This window comes from Stigmatopora argus, chromosome 12 (assembly GCF_051989625.1).
Source record: "Stigmatopora argus isolate UIUO_Sarg chromosome 12, RoL_Sarg_1.0, whole genome shotgun sequence".
NCBI lineage: Eukaryota > Metazoa > Chordata > Actinopteri > Syngnathiformes > Syngnathidae > Stigmatopora > Stigmatopora argus.
The window spans coordinates 9,140,116-9,156,267 of NC_135398.1; the positions used below are offsets into that span (position 1 = coordinate 9,140,116).

Sequence of the window (16,152 nt, forward strand, 5' to 3'; positions counted from 1 at the left end):
ACTACACAACTGTATTTGAATGCCTGTTTTCATTGTAAAATATATATTTTTTAAAAGAATGACCAGAGATAAAAACAAAAATCCATATCTTTCCAACATGAATGTGGTCTATGACCTGCAGAAATTATTTTATTGATTAAACTCTTTTGTACAACTTGCTTGGTTGGTGCCAAAAATGATAGTAAAGGTTTACTAAACTGAGTTTGAGAGCAACTGACTGCAGGCAAATTTCCAATTATAGGATAATTTCCACCCTGAATTGAATTACAGGATATATAGATAAATAAAGATTAAATTATGTTAGTTAAAAAGAAAAACAGGCATTAAAACACAGGTTTTGTATTGAACTATTATAATAAATCTATTGCCTACCACCATAATTTTGTGAGATGCACTTAGTGTTGCTACCTCAAACAATAAATTGATGCCTAAAAGCAACAAGAAAAGCTGGGAACACCTTTAAATCAAAAATCAAACGAGAACGTCGTCAAACACGAGTCATAACTTCTCACTTTCATGTTTTGGATTTGTGCAAGGCGTGTTTTCTAAAAAATGGACACAACATACACAAAGACCGAAAAAAATGGACATTTTACACTCAAAGCTGATATCATTGGTAAACTACACACCCGCGTAACAGTGTGGACGGGCTTCCTTGTGGTCGCTTGATCACTCGTCACATCTTAAGGCTTGGCTAGAACAGGTCGGCGCTTATCTCCACGCGACCACAAAAGACATCTCAAAAGGAATTGTCTCGACACATTTTGGCATGAAACTATCAGCGTGTGAAAAATATATAATCCCATTCTCAGACTTGAATGAATGTACATTCTGGATCAACGGAAGACTTACAAGCCTCAAAGTTGGACACCAATTCAGTGTGTTTAATAATGTATTTTGAGGGTACCCAAGCATCCCGTGTGTGCTTTGCAGGACGTCAAAAAAAAAAAATAAGAGGAGAAAAATCTTTTGTGCACTGTTTGCATGTAAAACAAATTTTCTAGCACCCTCGCTAGACCCGCGCAGGAATGACTCGAACCAGCGAGTCTCGCTCTGTCCTGATTTAGGTCAGCGCCAACGCAGACTGCGTGGCAGGCTCATGTGCAATGACACATAAAAATTACACGAAAGCTTCCTTATGCATGGTTAAAAAGAACAAAAAAATGTCTATCTAGTCACTGGAACCTTCGTTCCCCATGGCTTGAAATAATAGTACCTGCTGTAATAATGCTTGTTGCTAAATAAATGATAAGAACTGATCTCTTGGAGTAAGGCTTGGCTCAGTCAAAACAGAGAAATAATACAAGTAATACAATTAATTTCAGTCTGGTCCAAGATGGAATTTGTTTCCCGTTTGGTGCTAAACAATACCAACACTCCGTTTTTGGATCTTTGAAACATGATATCGAATGGATGAAGCAAATTTAATTGCAGTTTGTTGATTCTTCAAATGCATTTCCACTGCAGGTCCAATAGCCTAATTCTGCTATAATGTTTAATATGCTAATTAATGACTATTTCCAGGCACATTTCAAGTGACACACCCAATGTGGGTCTTTTTAGACCAACAAAACACATAAAGCATCTTGGATGTACAAACAAAATGATCATGTTTAACTGCCAAAGCCTCTACATAAGCCGGGAAAACAGTAAACAAATAAATATTGTAATAATTAAACTTTCGTTGGTGGTTGGTGGGCCTGAGTTGAGTATTCCATACTGTCATTTTTAATGAGGGGAAACCTCCATATTACGCCGCTGGACACCATCAACTATGACTTAATGATAGACAACGTCTAATATGGCATATTTACATCATATTTCCGTGCTTTTATTTTAGTTTAAAATTAAAGCTGTTTTTTTTTTCCTATGTTAATTTGTGCAGCTGAATCTGATCAATGAATTTTGAATTTTAAATCTGATCCCTGTGCTGTAGTCAAATAGCCATATGTACAATTTATTCTTAATTGTTTTAGTTGGAAGATTTTTTTTCTATTTTGGTGACAATTGATAGCGAAACAAAATTTTATGGCTAGAACTAAGCGGTGTAAATTCAACTCATATCAATACAAAATGCATCTTTCCTTTCAAGTCAAGAAGAAGCTCAAACTGCTGGACAGCTTTAGTATTGTTATTCTTTCCATCGGCGAGCTACGCCGCCTCTCACTGCCATGATGTCACACTTAAAGTGTACAAGTTAAATCTTTTCATGATTTAAATTTGCTTTTCCTTTCATACAAAACATAAATTAGTTTCACTTCAACACATATTTACACCGCAACTGCATTCTGACACACACTCACACGCATCCATACAAAAGCATTAAGTCGCGGTTCCAACTGAGTGGTCGGATTTAAGTCGTCTTTGCCCGCAAAGACTTATCGGTAGGAAAAAGGTGTAGAATGCTTCTTGTCGGGTGAAACAATACATTTAGAACAATAGGGCCTCTACGCTTAAGAAGCATGCAACGGGGAGGAGGACAAAAGGTGACGTATTAGTCTTGTTATGACTACAGCCCCTTAAGAGGGAATTTCGGGCCATATTTGGCACAACCGGTCCGACAGGATATTGCTCTTCCTTTGACAGAAGATGGGGGAGGCCCGCTAATGTGTACTATCGCCTCCCTCCATTATTACAACACCAAAAACACCTGCTAATGTAAGGCTGCTCCCGTGACAAGAAGCATGTGCACGTTTAAGTGAAATGTCACTGCGCGGAAAGAGGCGGAGGGGACGCGAGAAGTGGATCCATTCACCTTGCTCAACCGGGGACCGGCAGCGATCACTCTCTCTTGTCTGCCAACTTGGACTGCTCCCTCTGAATCATGCAGCGGCGCACGATACTGTCAAAACTTCCGAGGTAGAAGAGGGCAACGGTACGGAACAGACCCATGGTGACGATCTGCAACGTAAAGACTACAATCAATGAAAAGTGCAATTGCTATATTAACATATCAACTGTAACAGAAGTATTTGACACATTAGTCGGGTCTGTGGTTTACGACTTGTTTTCCATCGGTTTGTTAAGAATTTCAAACTTGTTGGGGTGTTATTAAATAAGGCTTGCCAGTTGACGTTTTCTTCCACTCCTTTGATTGTAGCGGATGTGGAAAATCACTGGCAGGCTGGTGGTGCTTTTTAACATGGCAAAAGTTCCATGGTATCAACAAATCATTTTATTCAATAGAGGCAACTGTTTCAGAATGCTGCTGCTCGAGTTCTTATTGGTATGGTACCAGGAAATTGAACTGTTTCTCATGAAATGATTAAAAAGGCATCCGGAAATGTAATAACAGAGTTTAAAATGTTACGTGATCTACAACTGTGGTTGGTCTGAATATTTTTAAAAACTCCTGAGTTTATCAAACTTCCCAGCTGTAGGCCTATTGGTTGTTTTGACATCCAAACAAAATGACCAGGCATTCTGCTTCTGTGGTCATCAACCCTGAAATAAATTTCCTTAAGAAAACAATCACCTTTACCAATTGTGCTTATATTGATATAGGTCATCCACAAGCGTTTGTGGGACATTTGGCAACGTCGATTTTACTGGAAAGACATTCAGTCTCCTCATTCCTCCATGTCAAACACCAACTTTTGTTAGCCAACGTATTGCTAACCAAATATTACCTGTAACGACTGTGGCTAGAGAAGCCTGTTATGTGCAAATAGGTGTGTGATTTCATCTTTGGTCCAAACTATGGTGCGGTCGCTTTAAAACGTAAAGCAAACTTCACCACAGTCCACTTTGGAAGCGAAATGGGACCACCTTCCCAACGCACTACGGACTTATGAGGTTTAGACTGGATCAAACAGGGCAGGTGCGACTACGCCTTCAGTTGCGCCTCTTTGTTAAACAGGATTAAATTTCCCCTCTGTCATGTTGGCTAATCTCCATTTCCCAGAATTACCCTTATTACAGAGTTAATTGACTCTGGATTTTCATCAAACCTTCTCTTTGAATGGAGCACCAAACTATACTTCACCATCTCTATGGATGTTTTAGTTATTTTATGTTGGTGAGAACTCTATGTGTTGATGAAGATTTTACATGTTGTCTTAATTTTAATTTTTGAATTTGATCTTGCTTTCAATAATAATTTCTATGTCTGAGTAAGAGCACCAGGGATTGTCTTGTGTATGAATCTGACAATAGAAATAATTTTCCTCACCAAATTATAAATTCCACCCAAAAAATGTGCAACCCTTGAAGCCCATAATGCCAAACCAACAAAAAAAATACAGGAGCAATCTCAGAAAATAATTTCTAAAATCGTTTTGGGGGATAACGAGTGAGGGTGAAACATGATCATTCACGTGAGTACCTGCTGGAGACCCTCTGTGATTGAGGTGACGGGCGACATGCCACAGGTGAGAGCTGACAGCATGTAGCCATCTGGACCCACAGAGCTGTTAAAATTTCCTTGCTGTAGTAAACAAAGAAGACATAAACTTTCTCATATGCAACAAATGTGTAAAAAAAACCTCATTTTATTCTTCATAAATAATACCTAATCTCAGCAGTTAACTCATTTGTAAAAGTGTAATGATAAAGTAATACAACTATGCTACATAATTTGAAAGTGCATTACAATAGGGTGATGTTGAATCTCGTCATTTACACCAATGGGATATCCAAACTTTTTTTCTCTGAGAGCTGCTTAAATAAAGGATGCAAGGGCCAAATTAAAATCCTTTCATTTTTGTTTATTAGATTGGTCAGAATCATCTTAAAAAAAGATTGGGTTTTGAGATGGATTTTGTTAAGATTCGACCGCTCATCTAATAGCAGCAGATTTACACTGTGCATATGTCTTCTGGAGGAAACAAACTTCACAAAAGAGTCACTTCTTACCACGGCATCTCGGACAATAATCTTAGCCACTTGGTCTGGTTGACAAACTCCAGACGTTTCAGAGATTAATCTGGTTTCCAGAGGCTAAAATCCAAAAGGAAGTCATTAAATGTATAGTAAATAAATGTGACAAATATATAATATTAATGTTTACCTTCGTCTTGTTTTCCTCAACCAGCCCTGGTGTATCTGTATCTGGCGGGAAGGCCAGTGTCACATAGATATTGTATGGCTTTATCTGAGAAAGACCAGCGTAAACTAATGTGTGTTAACTGTAGACAGAATCAAGTCTGGCCAGTAGGGCTTCCCAATTCTTTACCTCCATCTGCAGGGACTCGGCCAAACCGCGCAGCGCAAATTTGGATGGAGAGTAAGCAGTGTATCCAAATAGGCCGATCTGGCCCGCCTGGGAGGACACGAACATGATGCGGCCCATTCTTCTCTCCTTCATGGTGGTTATGACAGCACGTGTTGGATAAACACTGCCCAAGTAGTTCACCTCCATCAGCCTCTATCGAATACAACGAAAAACTCGATGAATATAAATGGGGAGGGGAGAACGAGAGGACCTCATGTTACCCACCTTAAAACGATCTACCTCTACTTCCTCAAACTTTCCAGATATGGAGGTTCCGGCACAGTTTACAAGCATATCAACAGGACCCAGCTTTTCTTGAGCCTGTGTGAGTACAAAAGCAAGTAGTATTACATTATCAGCAAAAGAATATCAGGTGAGATCAAAATAGAGCAGTACCTGTTTTATGACACTTTCCACCTGACTGTAATCGCTGGAAACATCCACTGATATGCAAAGAACAACCTAAGTAAATAGAAATGTTTATCATTGGATGTCTACCATTTACAGAACTCACTAATTTTTCTCTACCTGCTTGTCATTGATTGCAAATTTCTCCACCTCTTTCTTGGCTTGGATCAATTTTGCCTACAAAAAGGAAAACGCACATGTTCAGAATATAGAAACTTGTGAAATAGTGGTCTTAACACCAGAGAGTTATGTTTTCAAGAAAAAGTCAATGATGGTGACTTACCTCATCTCGCGCCACCAGGGTAATGAAAGCTCCTTGTCTGTAGCATTCCATCGCTATGCATTTCCCAATCCCACTAGAGCCTCCAGTTACCTACAAATGGCAAGATTGACCAATAAATCAGTTCACCTGCACACATTGGGCAATGCTGCTGCTAACTGCTTAAAAGGGAAAGCATCACCTTTATCATGTTCATCTCTTGGGGAAGATAGTTGTTTAATATAATTAAAACAACAAAGCATTTTCTGATATGTATAATAGTGGAGAAAAGCGTATATAAAAGCCAGTATTTCCAGTAAGCAGCTACCCGATTTGGATGTGGACATGTTATCAATCCCAATACTATTTTAGCCAATCCCTAATACTATTTTAGCCAATCCCAATACTATTTTAGCCAATCAGATATGAGTATCCCAAATTCCCTGCCCTTTCTAATATGTCATTAATACCCATTATCACACACACACCAGTGACCAGGTCTACTAGTGTACTGAACCCATAATATGAATGTGTGTTTACACATGTTCTCCAATAAAATTAAAAATAATATTTTTTAAATGAAATTCACACTGCATACTTAATTGTTTGAATGAATGTCATGTATACAAGGGGGTTTCTTTGGATTTCACTAGGGCGTCACGAAGGCATTTGACATTCTTTCGTCCCACACGTGACAGTGTAAATGGACAATGTGCTGTTGTACATTATTCATAAAGACACCAAGAACTCGAACACGCAAAATATCCCCCCAATACTTACCACGACGTGGGCCCCGTTCAGTTTGAGGGGTTTGGGGCTAATAAGCGGGGATATCATGTATAATAGCAGGACGAAGGCGACAATGAAGGCAGCGACGACCAGCAACATGATGAACGGCAGTAGTAGCCACCAGGAATGAACAAAAAGCCAATCCGTAATCGTTGAGCTCAAACCTTCTTCTGAGGACATGTGTAATGGCAGGCAGTACTTAGCTGGTTTGCTAACTAGCTGGCGCTGGCCAGCTTCTTGGGTCGAAAACACAGCGATGACAGGGTGCAATGGCCTTCGCAGACGGGAGGCTAAAACCAGAAGTCAGTTGTGCCAAGGTTTTGACAAATATTCCAACGTGCGTAAAGTGCGGGTTTAAATCCTGAGTTGGACCTTGGCTCAGTGTGACAAAGCGTAGTCGGAATTACCAAAACAAAATTGTCCACTAGAAGCAGACGTTCTTGGTTGCGTGTGGTCAATGTAGTTCTTAATAGCAAGAGCTATGCGTTAAGCACACAGGAGCTGGATTTGAATGGACTACTATACCCACAATGCAACGTATCATTTTTTGCTTCCTGCCTCCGGAGACGTCACACAATCGCTCCCTTTTCTTCCCATCTTTTCGTATGATTTCAATGATGTATTGACAGCAGATTAAACAATTCAAAGATCTTAAACGTATTTATATTTTATTTACATTTCACAAACAATAAACCCAGAAGTACAACACGCAAAAGTTGACCTCAGAGAACCCCAAAAAATTGATGCTGATATAGAATAGTTTACAGTAAAGAAAAAAAAATCCCATCAAAACGTAAAGAAAAAGACTAGTTTTACATTCGGTATAAGAGTGTAGAGAAAATGTGCAAGAATTATACATATTAGTTATAGTATTGACGTTGCACTTTGATGGTAAAGCATTGGGAAATTTTGAGACAAACCTATAGAAAAATAAACAGCTTCAGTAGAAGGCACAGCATCACTTTTACTAGATCTATCTCTATTTGTGTCAATGTACAAACAAGCCTCCGGATTCAGCTTTTTATGTCAATATTCGACTTTAGACATGGCTTTTAAAAAAGCAGTTAATAACCAGCATAATGTCCTATTTCAAAATGGACCATTCATCCAGTAGGCTGTGAAACAAATCTGAGTAACATAGTTGAATAATCCTTCTCAAATAATGCTGGTCTGGCACCTTTGGTGATCCATTGAATGTACACAAATTTTGCAATTGTATTATATTCATATATATATGCCACACTAAGATTCTTAACACAATTCACTTCCTCATAACTTGTGTATGATACCACAAAATATGTCCTATAAAATTATTGTTGCCTAATTTTACAAAACAACAGTTGGGATGCTTATAGTCTAGGACAAAAAAAAACACTGTGCATATTCCAAATGCAACCTTGGTTACTTTTGCATCTACTCTTAAGATGTCTTAAGATGTTTGCCACCCCTTTTTTGTGATGTGTTTAGAGAGGATTGAGTGCCAAATAAAAGAAGCTTCTACGGCCTTTCTGTGTTATCAGACTGTCAGGGAGCCAGAAGAGTAACCTTGTCCGGGTGAATCGTTAAGATGAGATGGGAAGGGAAAAAGCAAACAGTAAATAGAACATTGCAATTATTTTTGCTTTGGTTTGGCTTGCTGCAGAAAGATTAAATTAGCCTTCCTGTCCAAAGTCGTTTGTGAATTTTTGCAGTTTTCCCAGATCTTGGTCATTGACGGTGGGCTTGGTGTTGGACAGAGACCTCAGCATATCAGACTGCAGAGACCAAATCAATACAGAGCATTATTTCATTATTTATATTTTAAAAAATAAAAAAAAGCCTTGTTCTGAAGACACCTCACCATGCAAACTACAGGTTCCAAAAGCTTCTCTCCTGGAACGTCGATCCATGTCATCTCGACTGCATTGGGATCGCCAGGGGAGCAAGGAGTCAAGAGGTCATTTACTGCCTTTTGAGGATCCGACCTCGATGGTCCATTGACCTAAGCAAAACACGATCAATTCAATGGGATAATTAGCCAAGAAGAAACAGTATGCACAATAACTACACAACTATAACAAATACCTACCCTTTTAAAATGTGTGGCCGCTTGGACCTTTCTGACAGGTTGCATGAGCGCGTCTCTCACGATGACACTGATATCTGCCCCTGAATAGCCGTCAGTTTTTTTGCCCAGTGTAACAAAGTCTGAGTCGGTGAGACTGGTAGGGGTGGAGCCCAAGTGGAGTTTGAACATGAAGGAACGCGCGTGTTCTTCTGGCAGTGGAATGTAGATCCTCTTCTCAAACCTATCATGGTTTGATTGAACAAAAATGAGTGGACAACAGTACATTTGCACGATGCAACTCGCACCAAGTAAAAGCACTCTCACCTTCTCCTGATGGCTGAGTCTAGGGTCCACGGAATATTTGTCGCCCCGAGTACGAGCACTCCTTCATTGTCATTTCCAACACCTAAAATGGGAGTGTGTGGAAAAACAACATAAAGTAAGCCAACCGAAAGAATAAAAAACAAAACAAATAACATTGCCCTTTTGCTAAGTGCAGTATTCGCCAACTTTTGTTGAGCCAAGGCTCAAGCACATCTCTCATTTCTTTAAATTCTGACTGAAGTGTGAAATGAGGCTCCATTCAATTGAGGTGAAGGTACGACTTATTGTTTTGTATGAAGGGCAACAGCAGATAAACTGTTAAAATCTACCTGCATTAGATTGGAACTGTTTTGGACAAATGTTATAGTTGTAGCTTATTTGCCTTTGAACCAAAATGGTTGACCCATTGTATAGGAATGGCCCCTTAAGACATTTCTGTACAGCTTGGAAAAGGTATTATGGTGAACTACCTTGCAAACTTTGCTCCTATTTATGGTGTCAGAGCAGCATTTTTTAGCCCCATGTGATTTGGTTAGCAATCCATTGTTAAAATTTCAGTGACTGGTGGCAAGATAGGAGGCAGTGCAAAGCTGTGAGAGTCTGAAATTTGAAGATGAAATTAAAATACAAATGGAATGAGGTCTACCTTGCATCTGCACCAGGAACTCAGTCTTGATACGTCGGGCTGCCTCGCTCTCATTCTCGCTTCTGGAGCCGCAGAGGGAGTCGATCTCATCAATAAAGATGATGGAAGGCTTGTGTTCTCTCGCAAGCGCGAACAGATTTTTTACTAACCTGGTGATAACACATTGACCAGATGAATATTTACCGCTTTGATCATACGCTCAAGTTTCTGACTTCAGATCAATAACGGTTCTTACTTTTCACTTTCTCCCAACCATTTGGATACAAGATCAGAAGAAGATACGGATAGAAAGGTGGAGTTGTTTGCTTCTGTTGCGACTGCTTTAGCCAAATAAGATTTCCCTGTACCTGGAGGTCCAAAGAGCAAGATCCCCCTCCATGGTGTTCTTTTTCCTTTAAATCAACCAAGGTGCTTTATTGGTGATTGAAAAACACCACAATATATGCTCTGACTGCAGAATTGTGAACTATACCTGTAAATAGGTGAGGGAATTTGATTGGGAGAATCACAGCTTCTTTAAGGGCCTCCTTTGCACCCTCTAAACCAGCAACATCATCCCACTTAATGTTTGGCCTCTCCATAACAATGGCACCTGATGAAATTACATTACAAAATTAGATAGAGCAACACAATATGTGATCGATCAGATGTAGTGGGGAAAAAAAGTGGCGTATAGAAACTAAAGTAGCATTACTGTGAATCCCAAGTTTGTAAAGTGAGCCAGCTGAAATTACCAGCTATTGGTGGTTACCAAAGAACGAAATTAATTTGTTAACGTTAAAGCTTAATAGAGGGAGTTTCTTCCAGCTATGTAAGTTTTAATTTGCCAAGTATTGTACAGGACAAATTATTTTAAAAATAGAGGAACTTGGAAATTGACTGGTCACACAAAGATCAAAACAAAATCATGCCGTGCTACAAACACTACGCAAATAACAGACCTGAGAGTTGGTTCTGCATCTTCTTCTTCTCCGGATCATCTCCATCATCACTTTCATTCCTAAGCACACAAATGTACAGATTGAATATTCAAAATCTGACCTGAATTTGGCCAGAAATTACTGCCACACCCAGAAACGCACCCTTTGTCATCAGACTCTTTGACAGGCTTTGCAGGTGGAGCTTTCTCCTTCTTCTTGAGATACTCCTTTAACTTCTCTGCCCGGTCCAAATATTCAGCACATTTTGCACGGATGCTCTGTTTTGCTTTGTCACCTTGCGCTTCATCTGGAAAGAATCCAGTAAACGACGTACGTCAAGGAAGACATTGTGACTTTTTACCACTGCTATTTATAAAAGGCGGGCTTTAGAAATTGATGTGACTTATGGCTTACATTTGACAACGTGAAGGAAGTACTGTACAGCTGCCTGGTACATTCGCAGAGCCTCTTCATAGTTCTGCGCTTTATCCTCTTGAGCTGCCTTACTGGCAAGATCGATGGCTTTCTATGAAAAAAAGAAAGAAAACCATTGGAATTTTAGCTAGCGTACACATACAGACAATCAGATTGAATATAAACATATTCTACCTCTCACATATCAAATAAACAAAGGCCCGAACAAAAAGATTACATTAAGTAATTCTTCCATTGTAAATGACAATGTAAATTTTAACAGTTAATTCGTTGGCACTGAAAAATGAGGATTCACAGCCACTCCTCGCAGTCTAAATGAATTGGACGTCTAACGTTGTCAATGGGAGGCACTGAGTTAACAACATGTAAAATATAATGCGCATTGTTGTTCTGCGTGACGACATCAAAGAAGCTGCTAAGTACCGGACGAAAATTCCCACTTACATTTTGGCTTCCTTATTCAAATACCCTCTTTATTTTAAAGAGAGCGATCGTCATAAAGGTATTGTACAACTATGTTCCCTTCATTCCCAAAATGGACACACCGAACATAGGCCGAAAATATTGTGCTAGTGGGGCTAGCCGCGCTGTCAAATAAAACTCGCAGAAATTAAATGACACATTGTTGCATGTAACGTTAGGGAAACATTCTTCTTGACTGTATAATAGCTCTTAATGCGTATTTGGCTTACACAATTTCCCAAATACTATAATATGAAAAATTGCTAAGGCTAAAAGAGCTAAATAGGCTAGTTAGCGGCTAATGTTTCGTTACCTCTTTCGACACCCGGCCAAATATAAAAATGGGCTTTTTCAATAGCAACAGAAGAGTAGAAAACAAAACAATTCCTCGATGTTGTCTAGTCATATTTATATTTATAGTTTTTATGACATCTGCGCTTTTAGGTTTAAGCCTCCACTTACCTGTAAATTATTGTTGGCAGCCATGAGGGCTGGTCGCTTGTCTGATAGCCGAAACGATCGAAATACCTCTTAAATCAGCCCTTTTTTGTCGCTAAGTAAACTCGTCGACAGGTAAAATTAATAGCTGTTTGGCTTGTTTTCGTTGTTGAAAACGTCGCCGAGTTGTTTCGAGGAGGAAACTTCCGCATTGAAAAGCGTCGACTTGCGCACAGGGAATGTGATGACGTCATTACGCTCAGGCACGTAACTCCACTTGTTTAAAAATAAACGCCCAACGCCAACACTCAGACGTCGTTTTGTTTTGTTTTTAACCTCACCCTCTTTTCTTCTTCTTATATTATTATTATTATTCAAAAGCATAAACAGATCATGGTAAAGATGGACACTTTACCATTAAATAAATAGCATTTTCAAATTCATTTTGTGGACGAAATGGAGAAATGTAAATTGGAATCACTGTGCTCCAAATGTATAAAACATAAGAGGATAAAATGAGGAAATGAGGAGATAGAGCGTTGAAACCAGACATTTACATTTACTATATTGTAAGACAGTTTTCCTTGCTCAATTAACATGAAATTAGACAAAATTATTTTTTCCTCATTTATGTCACAATAACTAGGATTACCATTACCATTTTCTAAATACCACATTTGTTTGCCAATTTCTCATCAGTTTAAGTGAGAATGGCCAATAAAGTTAGCTTTGGCAACAATAAAGCAATATCTCAAAATAATCTGCCAGGAAGTTAAATTTGGGGCACAAATGGTTCTTGACAATAAGCACACGGACAAACTGGTTATAAGGTGCCTTAAGGGTAATCATTTTAAAACAAGGTATCTTTCTTCAAGTTGTCTCCTGACTTTACAGAAAATAATGAAAATTTGTCCAAAAAAAATCATCTTCCAATCATCTCTTGATTTTGTGGTTTTTAGAAAACAGAACAAATTTTGGTATCATAGGTCAGGGCAGTTTTCTACACGCATTTGAGACCGCAGCTATATATAGGTATGATCGGATTCGCAGAAGAAACACAATTCTGTATTAACCTCTTTATACTCAAGGTACTCCTGTAACTCTTCCGCTCTGTCCAAGTACTCCTTACATTTGACTCTTATTTTCTGGTTGCCATCTTTACCTTGGGTTTCACCTAACAGGAACAAAAACAATGCTCATTAGGATTCAAGCGTGTGCGGTCGTTTGGTCGCCGGTCTTTTGGTCGCCGTCTTTTGGTCGCCGTCTTTTGGTCGCCTTCTTTTGGTCGCCGTCTTTTGGTCGCCGTCTTTTGGTCGCCAGTCTTTTGGTCGCCAGTCTTTTGGTCGCCCGGACCCAAACAACGGGTGACCAAAAGACTGGCGACCAAAAGACCGGCGACCAAAAGACCGGCGACAAAACAAGGTAAAACAACATGGTCTACGCATCAATAAAAGCCAACAATGGCCCTGAGCAGTTTCACTGAGCCGACGTGTGAGTGTATAAGAGTTTGTATGTACATCAGTTGTCCCTTTAAGAAGCTACGTCAGTCAGGGTCTTAACAAGTTCTCCAACAAAACACAATAAAAGTACGGGAAATTTGGAGCTTTTCTTTAGCCTAATAATTAATAGGGCAATAAGTATGACTAAATAATAATTCACAGTTTATATTTAGGGAATTTAAGCAACGATTTAAATGGTAATTATCAATAACCTTCCGGGCGACCAACAGACCGGCGACCAAAAGATCGGCGACCAAAAGACCGGCGACCAAACGACCGAGTACCGGATTCAAGAGAGAGATCATTTCCTTGTGGATGAATCGGACAAAATATAACACATCACATGAGTGATGGGCATTCATGTCGGGACAGTGAAGACCACAGGTGAAACCTTTCTGAAAGACAGCAGGTATAATGGAATACCTGCCTTGGTAACTCACGGTTTAATATATGGAGAAAGTATCTGACAGCATGTTTGTAATCACGAATGGCCTCTTCATAGTTTCCCGACTGGTCCTCCTGCGAGGCCTTGTTCGCCACTGCTATGGCTTTCTGCAAGATGACAGGATTGCTTGACAATTCACATGCTGAATTGGTGAATTCCCTATTTGCTTTTCTTATTGAGTTACATACAAGGAGCAAATGGTGATAAGCAGTCGTTAGTAAGAGCTTGTGTGAAGGTCAACCGCTGCAAACTACAATTCCAGGTAGATACTGGTACATTATGTTGGTATCTTTCTGAATCACTTCTAAATCTGATAGTCAATGAATATAGGATTGTTCAAATATTTGGGCTGGGTGGAGTGACAATTTTGTTAGAACGCACTTAGTTTGAATGTAAGAAAAAATATTGGTCCATGTGAGTGAGAGGTGTGTTATGTTGACCAGATGTGTCATAATTCACTAATCTTTCAAACCCAAAAAAAGACAGTTGTGACGTGATCAACAACTTATACAGAGTAGGAATGAAAGTGTCATGATTTAATTGTCTATGAATTTAATAAACGATGCAAGCATTGAGAGATGGAGATTCTTTGTCAGAGTGCAAGATAAACTAAAAACACATGACCTAAACAGCAAAGAATTCATTTAGGGAACTAATTGGAAGTTTGTAATGGGTCAAGTAAATCTGCAAACTTAAACCCTACCAAGCATGTATTTTTAAGTTTTTTTTCTAGAAATACTAAATGTAAGGATAGTACGTAGTTGCACTTGAGACACATTCACCCAATGTGATGTCTGCGTTTGTGGACGTCAAGTTATGATACATCTCTTGTTGGTTTTTGCTTAACCAAAAGAGACACTTTTCCCATATTAAACAAAATACGCTTAACAAATGCCCACTATCAGTCCCACAGGCGTCTTCAATAATTAACGACAAACATACATAGACTATTACTATCCTTTTTTAAATAGCTTATAGCCATGGCACAAGTAAGAATGATTTTGTTCCCCAAGCGGGTTTTTGGATATTTTCATTCAACAGCGAAACAGCATTGATGGTCGACCCTACCTGCAAATTGGTGGGTTCCATCTTGGAGGCTAATACAAGTCAAAATGAACTAATTCGAGGCTTATTTGTTGCCACTGACGCACGAGTGACAGCAAACTTTGGTTCCTGGTTGTTTTGTGCCACACACTCGACAATGCCGACATGAGAGTGAGTCACAAGTTGTTTTCGGGAGCGTTCCAAATACTTTCCTCTGCTTTTCCTTGTTCACCACTCTAAACCTATCCGAACATAAATTTTAAGTAATCATTTTTGTATTGTTCGTCACAAAGTTATTATACTGGCTATGTTCTCTTTCGTTTCACTTTCCAACTGAAACTAGGAAACTCGAGGCTTTTGTTAACGCCCCTTTAAAAAAAAAGAAATTTTACCGAGGATCCGTGTCATACACAAAATGTACACTAGAGGTAGCTAAAGTTCTGTTTTTGTCAGTCAATTCACTCGATTTCACCCCACAATAATAAGGTTACTAATCTTAGATTAGTAATTATATAACCAAACAATTCAGTATAATTCAGAGCCATAGAACCATTTGAACTGGAAGGGCTAGCAGTGAATGATCAATTCAGTCCAAACGAATTAGTCTTCCATTCGTTGTGGCTTGAAAAAAAAACCTCCCTACTGTATGTTTACAAACAGCTGGATACTTTTTTCTGTCATTAACAATTTAAATAAAAGTTAGTTTTTAAAAAGTTATCCTGTGCATTCATATAATTTATATGTATTTATTATTATTATCATTATTATTATAATAATAATAATTATTATTATTGTTGTTCATTATTTTTATGATTATTATTATTAACATTATATTAAATAAAAAGAAAAAGAGAGCCATTTACCGTCAGGCTTCCCAGTTTAAATGAATTGGACAACTATGGGTTACAATGGCAGGCAATGAGTTAAAAACATTGAGAAAAATATCTTGGGTCTAGTATTATAACCAAAGTGTATTTATGTTATCATTTCTTTTCATCATCACAATTGTATTACCTTTTAACAATGTATATTTCTCCTACTGGTCATCCTGATCACTAATAATAATGAAAACAAATTTATGCGTGACTACTTATCTATGTTGACTACTTTTTTATTTCTTATCTATGTATTGATTATTTATTTGTGCTCAGGCTTTAAATCTCATTATGCTTATATAATGAGAATAAAAAACATTCAATTCAATTTATTTGGGACTGCATTTGG

General features: G+C 38.6%; 2 protein-coding genes across 3 annotated transcripts; both read right to left on the bottom strand.

Annotated features, from left to right (window-relative positions):
- Positions 1 to 2,109: 2,109 nt before the first annotated feature.
- kdsr (3-ketodihydrosphingosine reductase) lies at positions 2,110 to 7,101 on the bottom strand. The gene is made up of 10 exons (XM_077615830.1): positions 6,660 to 7,101; positions 5,904 to 5,993; positions 5,741 to 5,797; positions 5,609 to 5,674; positions 5,438 to 5,533; positions 5,174 to 5,365; positions 5,009 to 5,092; positions 4,855 to 4,938; positions 4,325 to 4,426; positions 2,110 to 2,901 (listed from the first exon to the last, which is right to left on the bottom strand). The coding sequence occupies exons 1-10, from the start codon at positions 6,846 to 6,848 to the stop codon at positions 2,782 to 2,784; spliced, it is 1,080 nt and encodes a 359-aa protein (XP_077471956.1). The 5' UTR covers positions 6,849 to 7,101; the 3' UTR covers positions 2,110 to 2,781.
- A 218-nt stretch (positions 7,102 to 7,319) lies between these two features.
- Positions 7,320 to 15,272, bottom strand: vps4b (vacuolar protein sorting 4 homolog B). 2 transcript variants are annotated; one of them, XM_077614685.1, is made up of 13 exons: positions 14,953 to 15,272; positions 13,880 to 13,991; positions 13,014 to 13,114; positions 11,020 to 11,131; positions 10,768 to 10,912; positions 10,627 to 10,685; positions 10,158 to 10,277; positions 9,921 to 10,077; positions 9,686 to 9,834; positions 9,040 to 9,121; positions 8,737 to 8,956; positions 8,509 to 8,649; positions 7,320 to 8,422 (listed from the first exon to the last, which is right to left on the bottom strand). In XM_077614685.1, the coding sequence occupies exons 1-13, from the start codon at positions 14,971 to 14,973 to the stop codon at positions 8,321 to 8,323; spliced, it is 1,521 nt and encodes a 506-aa protein (XP_077470811.1). In that variant the 5' UTR covers positions 14,974 to 15,272; the 3' UTR covers positions 7,320 to 8,320. The 2 variants fall into 2 exon arrangements, with proteins under 2 accessions (XP_077470811.1, XP_077470812.1); XM_077614686.1 differs by lacking the exons at positions 13,014 to 13,114; positions 13,880 to 13,991; positions 14,953 to 15,272 and adding an exon at positions 11,965 to 12,186.
- Positions 15,273 to 16,152: the final 880 nt, after the last annotated feature.

Bases quoted from the DNA above. Each gene is read 5' to 3' on its own strand.
- kdsr (XM_077615830.1), bottom strand. From the start codon at position 6,848: ATGTCCTCAGAAGAAGGTTTGAGCTCAACGATTACGGATTGGCTTTTT. The intron at 5,534-5,608 runs GTACTGCTCTAT...GTACTCACACAG, and splicing joins TGGAAAGTGTCATAAAACAG to GCTCAAGAAAAGCTGGGTCC. The intron at 2,902-4,324 runs GTACTCACGTGA...TTTACGTTGCAG, and splicing joins TCACAGAGGGTCTCCAGCAG to ATCGTCACCATGGGTCTGTT.
- vps4b (XM_077614685.1), bottom strand. From the start codon at position 14,973: ATGGAACCCACCAATTTGCAG. The intron at 10,278-10,626 runs GTCTGTTATTTG...TAATTTCATCAG, and splicing joins GATGCAGAACCAACTCTCAG to GTGCCATTGTTATGGAGAGG. The intron at 10,078-10,157 runs GTATAGTTCACA...GTTGATTTAAAG, and splicing joins ATTCCCTCACCTATTTACAG to GAAAAAGAACACCATGGAGG.